This window comes from Sycon ciliatum, chromosome 9 (assembly GCF_964019385.1).
Source record: "Sycon ciliatum chromosome 9, ocSycCili1.1, whole genome shotgun sequence".
NCBI classification, from domain to species: Eukaryota; Metazoa; Porifera; class Calcarea; order Leucosolenida; family Sycettidae; genus Sycon; species Sycon ciliatum.
Genome location: NC_088651.1, coordinates 10,210,878 through 10,223,377, shown reverse-complemented (window position 1 = coordinate 10,223,377; position 12,500 = coordinate 10,210,878). Strand labels below are relative to the sequence as shown.

The 12,500-nt window shown below is 49.6% G+C and overlaps 1 protein-coding gene across 3 annotated transcripts in view; it reads right to left on the bottom strand.

The window, feature by feature from the left end:
* The window catches only part of LOC135825307 (zinc finger ZZ-type and EF-hand domain-containing protein 1-like), a 116,369-nt gene that overhangs the window by 30,580 nt on the left and 73,289 nt on the right, over nucleotides 1–12,500 (bottom strand). For all 3 annotated transcript variants that reach the window (XM_065338045.1, XM_065338047.1, XM_065338046.1), the window contains exons 54-59: nucleotides 10,653–10,783; nucleotides 8,127–8,271; nucleotides 6,991–7,057; nucleotides 6,035–6,148; nucleotides 3,229–3,329; nucleotides 2,738–2,845 (exon numbers count right to left, since the gene is read on the bottom strand). In XM_065338045.1, coding sequence (XP_065194117.1) covers nucleotides 2,738–2,845; nucleotides 3,229–3,329; nucleotides 6,035–6,148; nucleotides 6,991–7,057; nucleotides 8,127–8,271; nucleotides 10,653–10,783 — 666 coding nt within the window. The remainder of the gene's footprint in view (nucleotides 1–2,737; nucleotides 2,846–3,228; nucleotides 3,330–6,034; nucleotides 6,149–6,990; nucleotides 7,058–8,126; nucleotides 8,272–10,652; nucleotides 10,784–12,500) is intronic.

The window sequence follows — 12,500 nt, the reverse complement described above, 5'->3', positions numbered from 1 at the left end:
CCAGCTCGATGCTCCAGTGTGTTAGGCCTTTCATCTCACATAATAAAACCCGAGATTTTTTAGTGACGTCAATAAACAAACACATCTTCGCGCCTTTATCCTCAGCTCCAACCTGACCCTCACTGGCCTTTTTTCTCTCGCTTTCGCTTTGTGTGGATGCCAAAAATTGTTCTCCTGGATCGAAATCCGTCTCTGGCCATGGCTACCTCCCCGTTGAACGTTGCTGATGGGCACCAATCCCCTGCTGCTACGCAGGATGTACCCGTGTTGAACATGGAAGTGGATGCGCCCCCGTTGCTGGGGTTGTCATCCTTGCCGAACGACCCAATGGCTGGTCTGGCACATACGAACTCTGTTTTTCCAGATGGAATTTCTGCAGGCGCATCCCCGGAGCTGGGACTGTCGCATCTGCCGGAGGGCCCATTGGCTGGCCAGGCAACTCCCTTGGCTCGCCCACTGTTCGATCCCAAGGGCGAGGAGGCTGCCACGAACAGGCATTTGTATAAAGCCTCTCCAGAAGTGCAGAGCTATGTAGAGCAGTATTTCCGGACAATCCAAAGTGATGCTGTAGTAAAGGAGATGACCTCCAAGGACCCACGTCCCGATACCGCAGCATGTGTTGTGCCAACGGTGGACGACGCCGTTGCGTCTTGGCTCGGGGAGGAACTCCCGAAGACCATGGATAGTGGCCTGCACAAATTACAGCAGAATTTTTTGTCGGCGTGTGGCCCACTGACCCAACTCTGGGAAGACATTATCAGCAACGGGGACAGTATGGACGTTCCCACGGATGTAGTCCTGGATGCTGTTCAGCGATCACTGGTACTGTTGGGGCATGCCAATGCCCGGATGACTGCTCATCGCCGTGCCGCCATCTTGGAGGGTGCAGGGCACAAGGCACTGGCGAAGGATGCGAAGGAGCTGCCGCTGCCGAAGGAGGGCACCTCCTTGTTTGGTGACACATTTTACAAGGAACTGGAGCAGAAAGGCGAGGTGAGGAAAACCCTCGCCAAGTCCACGTCAGCTTGGACCAACACCCGTCGTGATCGGTTGCCGACCCACCATCACTCTTCGTCAGAGGGTTTTTCCTCCAGGCCCTGGCAAAGCCGCCCCGGGGCGTATTCCCGCGCGAGCCGACCTGCTCCATACAGGCCTCAACGGCCCGAGTGGTCCCGTCCACCACAGCATCCCACAGGCGGTGCGAGCCGAGGACGTTCGGACTGGGATTATGTGGAGTAGACACTGCACAGTTCTCTGGTCATTCAACTCGATCTGCCGCTACGTCTGCTGCTCGCTCTTCTGGTGTCCCCATGGAAGTTGTGCTTGCCGCCGCTGATTGGAGTGGTCCCAGCACGTTTATTCGGCATTACTACCGGCCATCTGCAATGGCCCAGTTCACCCAAGCTGTCCTGAATGCTGATTGATCGCTCAGTCCGGACCGACTGCAGTGTCTGCCTCTTCAGACCGATGTTAGGTTTTGTTCACTTTGAATGACACACTGGAGCATCGAGCTGGAACCTCTGAAATGTAATCTGTAATTCTGCAAGAATTCTCTGAATTTGCAGTAGAATTATGGTTACATGAGGAGGTGAAAGCGAAGATGTGACAGTGTGTTCCCACCCATTCTATGATGAACGTTTCCGTTTCTACCCACCCTAGCTGTCACAGTTCCTAAGCAGTGGGTTGACTGTCTGCTCTAGTGATCCACATCTGTTGGATTGACCACTATTTTATGTGTTATTTGGCTGCGGTGCCGAATGTATAATACTTCCGTTTATCCCGTTATCCGTGTCATGTTTCCAAGGTGTGGACTGCACGCTTCCTATGGTATATGACTTTGTAGTGCCACCTGCCAATTCAAGTTGTATTCCATGAAATACTAGTTTTTCTGTCAGCTCGTTCAAAAGGCCAGTGAGGGTCAGGTTGGAGCTGAGGATAAAGGCGCGAAGATGTGTTTGTTTATTGACGTCACTAAAAAATCTCGGGTTTTATTATGTGAGATGAAAGGCCTAACACACTGTCACATCTTCGCTTTCACCTCCTCATGTAACCATAATTCTACTGCAAATTCAGAGAATTCTTGCAGAATTACAGATTCATGGGCGTAATCGAACGCAGCCAGTAAACTTTGGCCACCGTTTCCCACCAGTGATAATTATCAACAGACCTGATACACCATAGATTATGCACGCGTACACACGCACAGGCACACATGGGTGCAGACGAACTCACACAAGCTCACACATACGCACACCATTGGACCATTGGACACCCATCGCCGGAGGAGGCGATGATAGCAATGCTACAGCAGAAGCCATAGCAACTTGTGCTGGGATAGCACCATTCAACAGCTTGCAAGGCTGAAGAATTGACCGCCACTATTCAGCCTGGTCTACACCACACAGCTATGAAGTGGCTTTTTCTGGCCAGTGAATCCCTACTTTTTGGTCTTTTTCATTTTTGTTTTCACACACATCACACCACATACTCCGGCATACACTGGCTGTTGGTAACTACCCAGGAGAATGAAAGAAAAGTCAGGAGGAGTCTGAGAAAGAGAAGAAAGACGTACACACGCACACACGCACACGCACACACACACACACAAACACACACATACACACAGACACACAAACAGACAGACACACACACCCACGTACACGCGTTCACGCACGCGCGCACACACACACACCACCCACAAACAGACACACACACACACACAGAAGCACACACATACCGGTTGCAGCATTGTTCTGTAGATATTGCGACAGAGAGATAGCCGAAGAAGCAAAGAGGTTCCATGCGTGGTGGTGTACATAGGATGTCAGCAAGCGTGCTGCATCCACTGCAAAAGAAAACAACAAGGGAAGAAGCAACAGTGACAAGACAGCAAAGACAACGACATCAGAAAAACAGCAAGCGTGCACACGCGCACGCACACACGCGTACGCACACACACGCGTACGCAAACACACACAACCACGCACACAGACAGTCATACATTGTAGATCTCTTGCACCAACAATAAAGATGCTGAGACCATTCAGAGTTCGACTTTACAGCACCTCCAAATTGCACGCGGGTCGGTTCTGGTGCAAATCTTCGGCAATGAACTGTAACATTCACAGTACCTCCCCCCCCCCCCCCCACACACACACCCATGCACACACACCCACACACCCATGCACACACCCACACCCACACATGCTTGGAAATAGCGGTGCCTACCATCAGGTCCGCTCTGGTCTTTATGATCCAGCAGCTCATCACCAGTTAGCTCGCGTCCAACTATTGTGCAGTCGCGGGACACCCGGTGAGATGCTTGATGTCTACGAAAACACACGCACGCACACGCACACACACACACACACACACACAAGCGAGCGAGAGCGCGCACGCACAAGCACACACACATAAGCACACACGCACACACGCACAAGCACACACACAGACACACACACACACACACACACACACACACACACACACACTGTACTGTACTGTACTGTATTGACAGCTACCCTAACGGGTCACGCCGCCCTCCACCCAAGCATGGGTATGATGAGGGGCAGTGGCAACAAAAACAAAAACAGCAAGCAGAGAGAGATAGCAGGAGAAAGACAGCGATAGTAGTACATCTGGTGTGCGACGTATAGAAAAGAGAGATGACAAGAGATATGCACAAAAAGGAAACAATAATTATTTGAACCTGTATTATTGCAGTTCCGAAACAATCAACCAGGTGATGGAGTGTGGGCACCCGAAGTCCCACCTGGACTCCACTGGAAGAACATTCCACGCAGGGATATCAGCGATAGGCCAAGCGTTGAAAAACAGCCATGAGGACACATCGTCTAGAAGTCCACCGCGCTCGAACTGAAATTGCAGGATCAAACAATTTCCCACGCGTCGTCAGGCAGCCTAACTCTTCTCCCTTCATCACCATCCATCTCCAGCAACCGTCTCCACTCACAGCTCATGCCTCTGCCACCACTGTACTCCGAGCTTCACAGTTTGAAACCATTCGGGGGTCAGCTACACCACCGCGAATGGAGAGACGAGGACGACAACGGTCGTGACAGAAAATACACTGCCCTGGCGACCGCGTCGCGGAACCCTCGCCCCAGCAAATTCAGAAACACGCCAGGGGCGACTCTGGTGGACCCATGCCCAGAGCCACCCCGTGGCCTAAGACTAGTAAGAGGAACGGCTGAAACTCAGATAAAACGGAGCTACAAAAAGTGCAACCGTCCCCTAGGCCCTTCAAACACACACACACACACACACACACACACACACACACGCACGAGTGCACAAACACACGGATGAACAAACACAAAATTTAATAGCAAAACACAGACACACCCAACAGGGCAGAATGCAAGCAGCGTTCTAGCCAAAGGAGGAACCCTGGCAAGTCATTGTTGAGGTCGTCTAACAGACAGGTTGTCTCCAAAGCTAGATGGTCTCAAACTAGGTGATCTCAAACTAGGTGGTCTCAAATATCAGGTGGTCTCAAATACCAGGTGGTCTTTAATACCAGGTGGTCTCTAATACCAGGTGGTCTCAAATACCAGGCGGTCTCTCTGACGACAGGTTGCTTCTGAAGTCAGGTGGTGCCTAAGTATATACTCTAAAGCGAGAAACTTTTGCTAGAGATTAATTATTTGCTATTTTTACGCCCATCTCACATTTGCGAAAAAAGAATCACAGCGAATTGCTCTGTACATTGATTGTAGACAGTACAAGATCCGACTGAACAGGTAAAACCGCGATAGTTTCTTATCGTGAACTATTGCAATTCTTGAAATGCAAAAATTGCACATTTACCAGATTGAGTCACTGTACGGTATACAATACTGTACAGCGTAGCTGCACACATGACACTGACATCTCACTGTAGTGCGGTTTTCGCTTGTTTGCGGAGAAGGCGGAGACCCGGAACGCACAACCTTTTTTTAAATATGTTTTCACGGAGAAGGCGAAGAGCCCGAAAATCTCGGCCCTTGTACAGTAAAACCTGTCAAGGTGACCACTCAGATAAGGTGACCACTCAGATAAGGTGACCACTCAGATAAGGTGACCACTCAGATAAGGTGACCACTCAGATAAGGTGACCACTCAGATAAGGCCACCACTCAGATAAGGTGACCACTCAGATAAGGTGACCACTCAGATAAGGTGACCACTCAGATAAGGTGACCACTCAGATAAGGCCACCACTCAGATAAGGCGACCACTCAGATAAGGTGACCACTCAGATAAGGTGACCACTCAGATAAGGTGACCACTCAGATAAGGTGACCACTCAGATAAGGCGACCACTCAGATAAGGCGACCACTCAGATAAGGTGACCACTCAGATAAGGTGACCACTCAGATAAGGCGACCACTCAGATAAGGTGACCACTCAGATAAGGCGACCACTCAGATAAGGTGACCACTCAGATAAGGCCACCACTCAGATAAGGCCACCACTCAGATAAGGCCACCACTCAGATAAGGTGACCACTCAGATAAGGCGACCACTCAGATAAGGTGACCACTCAGATAAGGCGACCACTCAGATAAGGTGACCACTCAGATAAGGTGACCACTCAGATAAGGCGACCACTGAGATAAGGTGACCACTCAGATAAGGCCACCACTCAGATAAGGCCACCACTCAGATAAGGCCACCACTCAGATAAGGCGACCACTCAGATAAGGCGACCACTCAGATAAGGCGACCACTCAGATAAGGCGACCACTCAGATAAGGCGACCACTCAGATAAGGCGACCACTCAGATAAGGCGACCACTCAGATAAGGCAACCACCTGCCCCAGAAGACCACTGCTACCAAGAACAAGGGATGCTATAAGCAGTCAAACGACCCTGGATACGGAAACCACCTGGCAACAGAGACCACATTTCGAAGGTCCCTTGAGCGGTCGTCTTAGACAGGTTTCACTGTACCATAAAAAAATGACAGCAATGCAAACTGTAGTGGGGGGGGGGGGGGGTGCTAGTAACACATAACACTGTAATCTTACTGCAGTGGTGTGGAGCCATCATAGTGACATCCCAGACACAGGTCAAAATCATCACACTCTTCACAGTGGATACGTGTGCCGTTGATCAGCACTCGACAACTGTCACAACTCCACCTGCAAGTGCACACACGTGTAGCAACACACACACACACACACACACGCTCACGCACGCACGCACGCACGCACACACACACACACACACACACACACACACATACACACACACACACACACACACACACGCTCACGCACGCACGCACACACACACACACACACACACACACACATACACACACACACACACACACACACACACACACACACACACACACACACACACACAGCACACACACAGCACACAAACCAAACTCTAGTTCCAAAACGCAAAGAATTATACGAACAAAACTTCAACACTAGAGTCGGCCGAGATTCAGACAAGGAATTACTAGCAACAACAAGTCGGTCAATAGTGGGGCTCTGCTCTACGTGAAGCATAGAGAAATCACGTACAGAATAGGTGTCTGGGTTAAAGTTCATGCCTTCGCGTGTTTTGGGTCCAGATTTCTACGCGTAGATGAGGTTCTCTACATTGTGGCACAGGCACAGAAAATGCGCCTGGATCTGCTGGGTATCGTTCAAATCAGGCAGAAAACTGCCAAATTTGGAACAGGAAATTCCCAGTAACGTGATTTCTCAACGTGAACGTAGAGCAGAACTGGTTTCCCTTACGTTACGGGAACGCGAAGAGAGTTAACGGGACTCTTTGAATCGAGCAAAAACGAATCTGCTTGTACGAGAAATTGTGGGTTTGAGTGCAGGCTTCCAGGGCGGGATGGAGGCAAGTTACGTAACGAAGGCAGCGTGCAGCGCACTGACCCACAACCACAGTTGCATACTCTTATTTATGCACTCTTGCTAGTGACTGAAAAAAAGAAGAAGAATCGCTTAGCCCTTACCGCATCTCATTGAAGGTGTGCATCTCACCAGGACCAGCTTCTGGGCAGTTCTTCACCTCGCCCAAACCTGGCAAGGTGAAGGACAACACAACAAGGACAACACACACACACACACACACACACACACACACACATACACATCCGACCTCAGACCTGCCCATTGCGGAAGCGATGATAGCGAACAGCTATGTTAGACATAGCAACTTGTGCTGGGATTGCACCATTCAACAGCTTGCAAGGCACCCCCTCCCCTCCCCCCCCCCCCCCCCCCCACACACACACGCACACGCACACACAATGTGGGATACAAGAACAGCCAGCACAGGTAATGACTCTGAAGAGGCATAGCACAGTTGCGCTCGGTGAAATCACACGCACACGCACACACAATGTGGGATACAAGAACAGCCAGCACAGGTAATGACTCTGAAGAGGCATAGCACAGTTGCGCTCGGTGAAATCCGATCCAGAGTGCAATGCTGGTGGCCTGGACCAGTCCCGATTACAGTCAACTTGGCTAATAACGACTGCGGATATAACGACAATTCGCGAATAACGACAGAATTTCCATGCCCAGAGCAAAGTCCCATCCCACTGTAATACATATAATGAGACTTCGGGTATAACGACACTTCGCGAATAAGGACACCTTTTTGATGCCGCGCCGAGTGTCGTTATAAGCGAAGTTGACTGTACATCATTGTATTTGTACATGCCTTGCAAGGTTCATGACAACATAGTGCGGTATATGGAGGGCTTTGGTGGAATACGGAAGAGAGAATGAGAGGGCGGAAGGGCAGACGGGGAGAGGAGAAGAGGAAATTTCATTCACTACCAGCAAAATTACTCAACAAGTAACTGCCACAATTTCTAGTCTAGTCTAGAGTCTTGAGAAAATGAATGGTACCTCCTACCATGGCATGATACCGGCACCACCCAGGGAAATACATGTATGGCTGTTTGAAAGGACATCACTATGAGCAGAACTTTCAAGATAACTATGCACGCACACCCATACACATATGTGCAAGTACAGATAGACAGACAGACAGACAGACAGACAGACAGATAGACAGACACACATACACACAGAGCAGAAAACTATAGTAGTACTAATATGCATAGGAGGAGCTCACCTGTCCAGCAGCTGCGGCAAATGTCATAGTCCCTGCAGGTCAGGCAGCGGTAGCGTATCGGTGATATTGTGTCGCTGCAAATATCGCAATTCACCGAGATGTTTGACAGTTCCTCGGAGAACGAGCTGATGAATAGTTGCATGTTCTACAAGTGAACCACCGCAACACAAGCATAACCATGGAAACGCAGTGAACAACATAGACACTAGTGTAGCGAGAAGGACTCACGGGTGTGTGGGTGTGTGGTCCCCGGTGGCCTATTCGGTAGGGCAATGTGCCGGAAAGACAGGGGTGCTGGGTTCGAATCCCGCTGGTGGATCCTTCTTTTGCAACACAACAACCCCAGCACAACACACGTGTAACCATGGAAACGCAGTGAGCAACATAGCCACCATGACAGAAGCACGATCTCCCCTTCACCGGCCTCTATATACCGTTAAGTCCTGTATAGAAAATGCACTTGAATACAAGCCGCCCAAGAATAGAAGCCGCACTTTTCGTCCCATCAAATCGCACATAACACACCCTTGTATAGTAGCAGCAGCTTCAAAATGCAACGCTACGCCCACTCCTACTGTCCTAGATCAGTACTAGTAGATCGTACAGGCTACAGTACACCCACTGTCACATGTATAACTGAGTATAAGCCACACGTGCATGTGACTCCTGACATAGAGCAGATATCAACAGAAAAACATGTGAAATGTAATTGTTCTCTCTCTCTCTGTGGTGCATGCGTCTTCAAGACTTGCTACAGTTGAGTGTTGGTACATCGTTTTCTTACATTTACGTAATTAGTTCCGTTCCTTGCTGCATTCAACGATACTGTAGAAGTCTACGTTGGGTCCAAGCAACTCCACCCTGTCCATCTTTGTTCTGCTTCTTTCTATTATTATTATTTATGACTTCCCTTGATCGTTTGTTCGAACTATTCTCTTCAAAGAATTCAGTTTACTTTACATTAAAAAAATTTATTTGTTCATTTATTTGTTCGTATTTATTTTGTTCTTGAGACTGCATGCGGCCTGTGCCTTGTTCTGGCTGCGGCGCGTCGCCGCGGGCGCAGGCTTCATGCAGTCCATGCGCGGTACCTAAAATGTGCTCTGTATTCAGCGTACACAGTGTACGACGCTGAGAGGGTCGTTTGCGCAGGTGTCGTACTTTTGCACACATCTTTCTCTCTAGCTCTGGAAGTGGTGATTTGCTGGGGTCTTCCGGTGGTTTTTGTTCGGTTATTCTTTCGGCTGCTCTCCCAAGGTTATTTACTCCTCTGCATGTATTCTTGTAACAATATTCCCATGTAACCAATTGGCTGTGGCGGTGAAATAGCGCACTAGTAGTATGAAGTGATTCGGTTACAGCGTGGTGCCGGAACCCGGGAATCTTACGGGACATTTAGCTGGTTTTGTAGAGGAGGAGTAGTGTCATGGCATCGATGAAGATCGACAATTTTCTGAAGCCATTCGGCGGTAGACCCGGTCAGAGCTGGGAGCAGTTCTGGGGAAAGTTTCAGGTCCTTGCGAACATCCAAGGTTGGGATGACGAGGCGAAGCAGATGAAGAACTTTCCCTTGTTTCTGGATGGCGACGCATTCCTGGTGTTTAGCAGGATGACGGCCGACGACAGAAAAAAGAAAGACAAGATGACGCAGGTTATGATCCAGTCGTTCAGCATGACGGAATCGGCTGCGTACAATGCGTTTGTTGGCCGTCGACTCAAGATAGACGAGTCGGCTGATGCGTATGTGGCAGATCTTCAGCGCCTGGCCATTCTCTCTGGCCACACGGTCACCGGAGATGAAGACGCCATGATCGTCGCACAGCTGGTGGCTGGCCTTTCTCCTACCTTTTCGCGCGAGCTGCGCCTGTCGATGGCTGGGAAAGACCTGAAGATCAGTAGCTGCCTGGATATCACCAGGGGCTGAGATCCGCCAGTGATGACGCTGACACCCATCGTGACGCAAGAATTCCCGGCGGTCGATAACTACATGGACGACATCAAGACACCCGCCAGCGATGCTGACGCAGTTGCAGCGCAGATGCTGGAATACGGGCTCCCCACGAAGCCTGTTGAGCCATTCGCAACATCCCGAGTGCTGGGGTTGCAGCTGCAGAAGGGCGCCGGCGGCAGTGTGCAGTAGTCGCGCCACAGCGACATCGACCTGACGCTGCCACGGCCAGCTACGAAGAGGGACATCTTCAGCTGGTGCGGCCGTCTGACCGGGCACGTGCCCGCGTGTAGAAAAAGATGTGTAAACAAACCCAATTGTGCTGTAATGGCTGTGATGCTGGTGGTATTGGTGATACCGGTATTTGACGAGCCAGAATACCAGTACTACATTTCACACATAAGCCTATCTCATAGAATCCTGTCTCATATAGAAGCCTGCCTCGTATAGAAGCCTGTCTCATATAGAAGCCTACTAAATTTCCCCCAACAAAATCATAATATAAGCCGGGGCGGCTTTTATACACGACTTTACGGTATATTAGTGCAGCAGGTCTATAATTCTGGACGGCTGCTTACATCTGATGGTTCTCTGGCCGACGCCCAGCGGCTGTAGTCGCCACTGGCTTCCGGAAACCACCTCTTGTAGCGACGATGACGCTCAATCTGTTCACTCTCGAAAGCGGGCAAGACTTGGCTGTCAAACGACACTGCGTGAGAAGACAGAACACAAAGAAACAAACTGATCCATCTGAAGTCCTAGGGGTGAAACAATAGATGATATGCCAAATAAGCCCTCGAAAAGTTGAGAGGGCATGCGATTGATGCGCCCAGGCTTAGCTTGTCAAGTGCACGGGATGTGCAAAGTACACGGATTTTAGGCTTGTTGCGCGCTTACGCGATCAGGTGCTGCACGTGCATGAATGGAATGCATGCAGTTCCACCGTTACTAGTTTTAGCACTTCCTTCGGCGTTGAGATTATTAATGAAGAACTAAAGCTGTAAATCTGGATGGAAGAAACAGTTTTGCTTGCTTTATAGCGGCTGGAGTGATTTTTCGCTGTCTTGTTTTCGGATGCCGACCAACCACGACCATTGCTGTGTTCCAGGATGTACTGGTTGTCGCCGTGACTCCCCAGCCCCAGCAAAATTAATGGTAGTCGTCTTTTCCATAAATTTCCATCATCCTGAACTGTGAAGGAAATGGACTGTTGCTATTCGACGGGAGGAAAGGCAAGGAGAGCAAAAGAAAGTGACACTACAGTGGTGTGATCTGACCTTTTCTTGCCAGAAGATTATGTACAAGGCGAGAAAATCGCCAGAGCAAGACTGGTAAAACATTTTGTATCTGGAGTTTTCAATCTGGTCCGCCAAGACAACAGCGGCTGATGCTAACTGGGCCTCGCTCTACCTCGTGTCGTGAGCTACTGCACGGGAGCTGCCTGAAGACATACGACTCATACCTAGAGATATCCCAGGCATACTGTCCCTACGCTGGAGGAAGCATTCGACAGTATTCAATACAATCTGGGTGACTGCAAGAATAAAGTAGCAAAATTGAGCGAAATGACTAACAGTCGCATGTTTGGAGTTCTGGTATCCCGATTCAAAGACAAGGCATCACATCAGTAACCTTGCACAACACAGTCATGCGACGTTTCAAGCGGAGTCTCAAGATAACATTTGGCTACCCAGCAGCCACCATTTGTCACCGCCATAAAAATATTCCCGTCGCCATCCGTTAAAACTTTATGATTATTTCGCCTTGTTTTATAAATGTGTGCATGGCTGCCATGCCTTAGCACCACAGCCCCCTCTTTGCAGAGTTTCCTTTGTTTTTAGGTCCAATATTCACCCTACGCTGGCTTCGGAAGCCTTGACCAGGCCTGCTGAGGGGATAGTACACCCTCGCTTTAGCCCTACCTAATGCTTCTTCACGACATGGCTTCTCTTTGCAAAACATACAGGTACCTGGTCTCTGATAGCAGTGATAGCTGGAGTTTTCTTCCATCGGGGTGCTGCTAGGCAGCCTCCTTCGTCATGCCGCAGACGCTGCGTAGAAGGCTGTTATGTTATAAGTTCTTATAACTAACTACCTTCTACGTAACCTCTTTTGCAATACGCCATTTCCCACTTACCTCGAGCACCCTGTAAGAAGGCGCATTGTCTGCAGGGATGGCCCTAGTAGAATGATAAATACAACAAAAATAGAACAACTCTATTTGTGCTGGCCCTGACGAATAGCGGAAGCACATGAGAAACTGGTTGCCTGGAGCAATGACGCCGGGAAAGAAACGCTGATGTGATCTCACTCGGGTGAGGGATGAGGTGAAACCGCGAAACAGTCAGGGTCTTGCTTCTCAGCCTATGCCATATGCCGCTGCCAATCTGCTGTTGGGTATGGCGCTCTATTGCTATTGCCTCTGT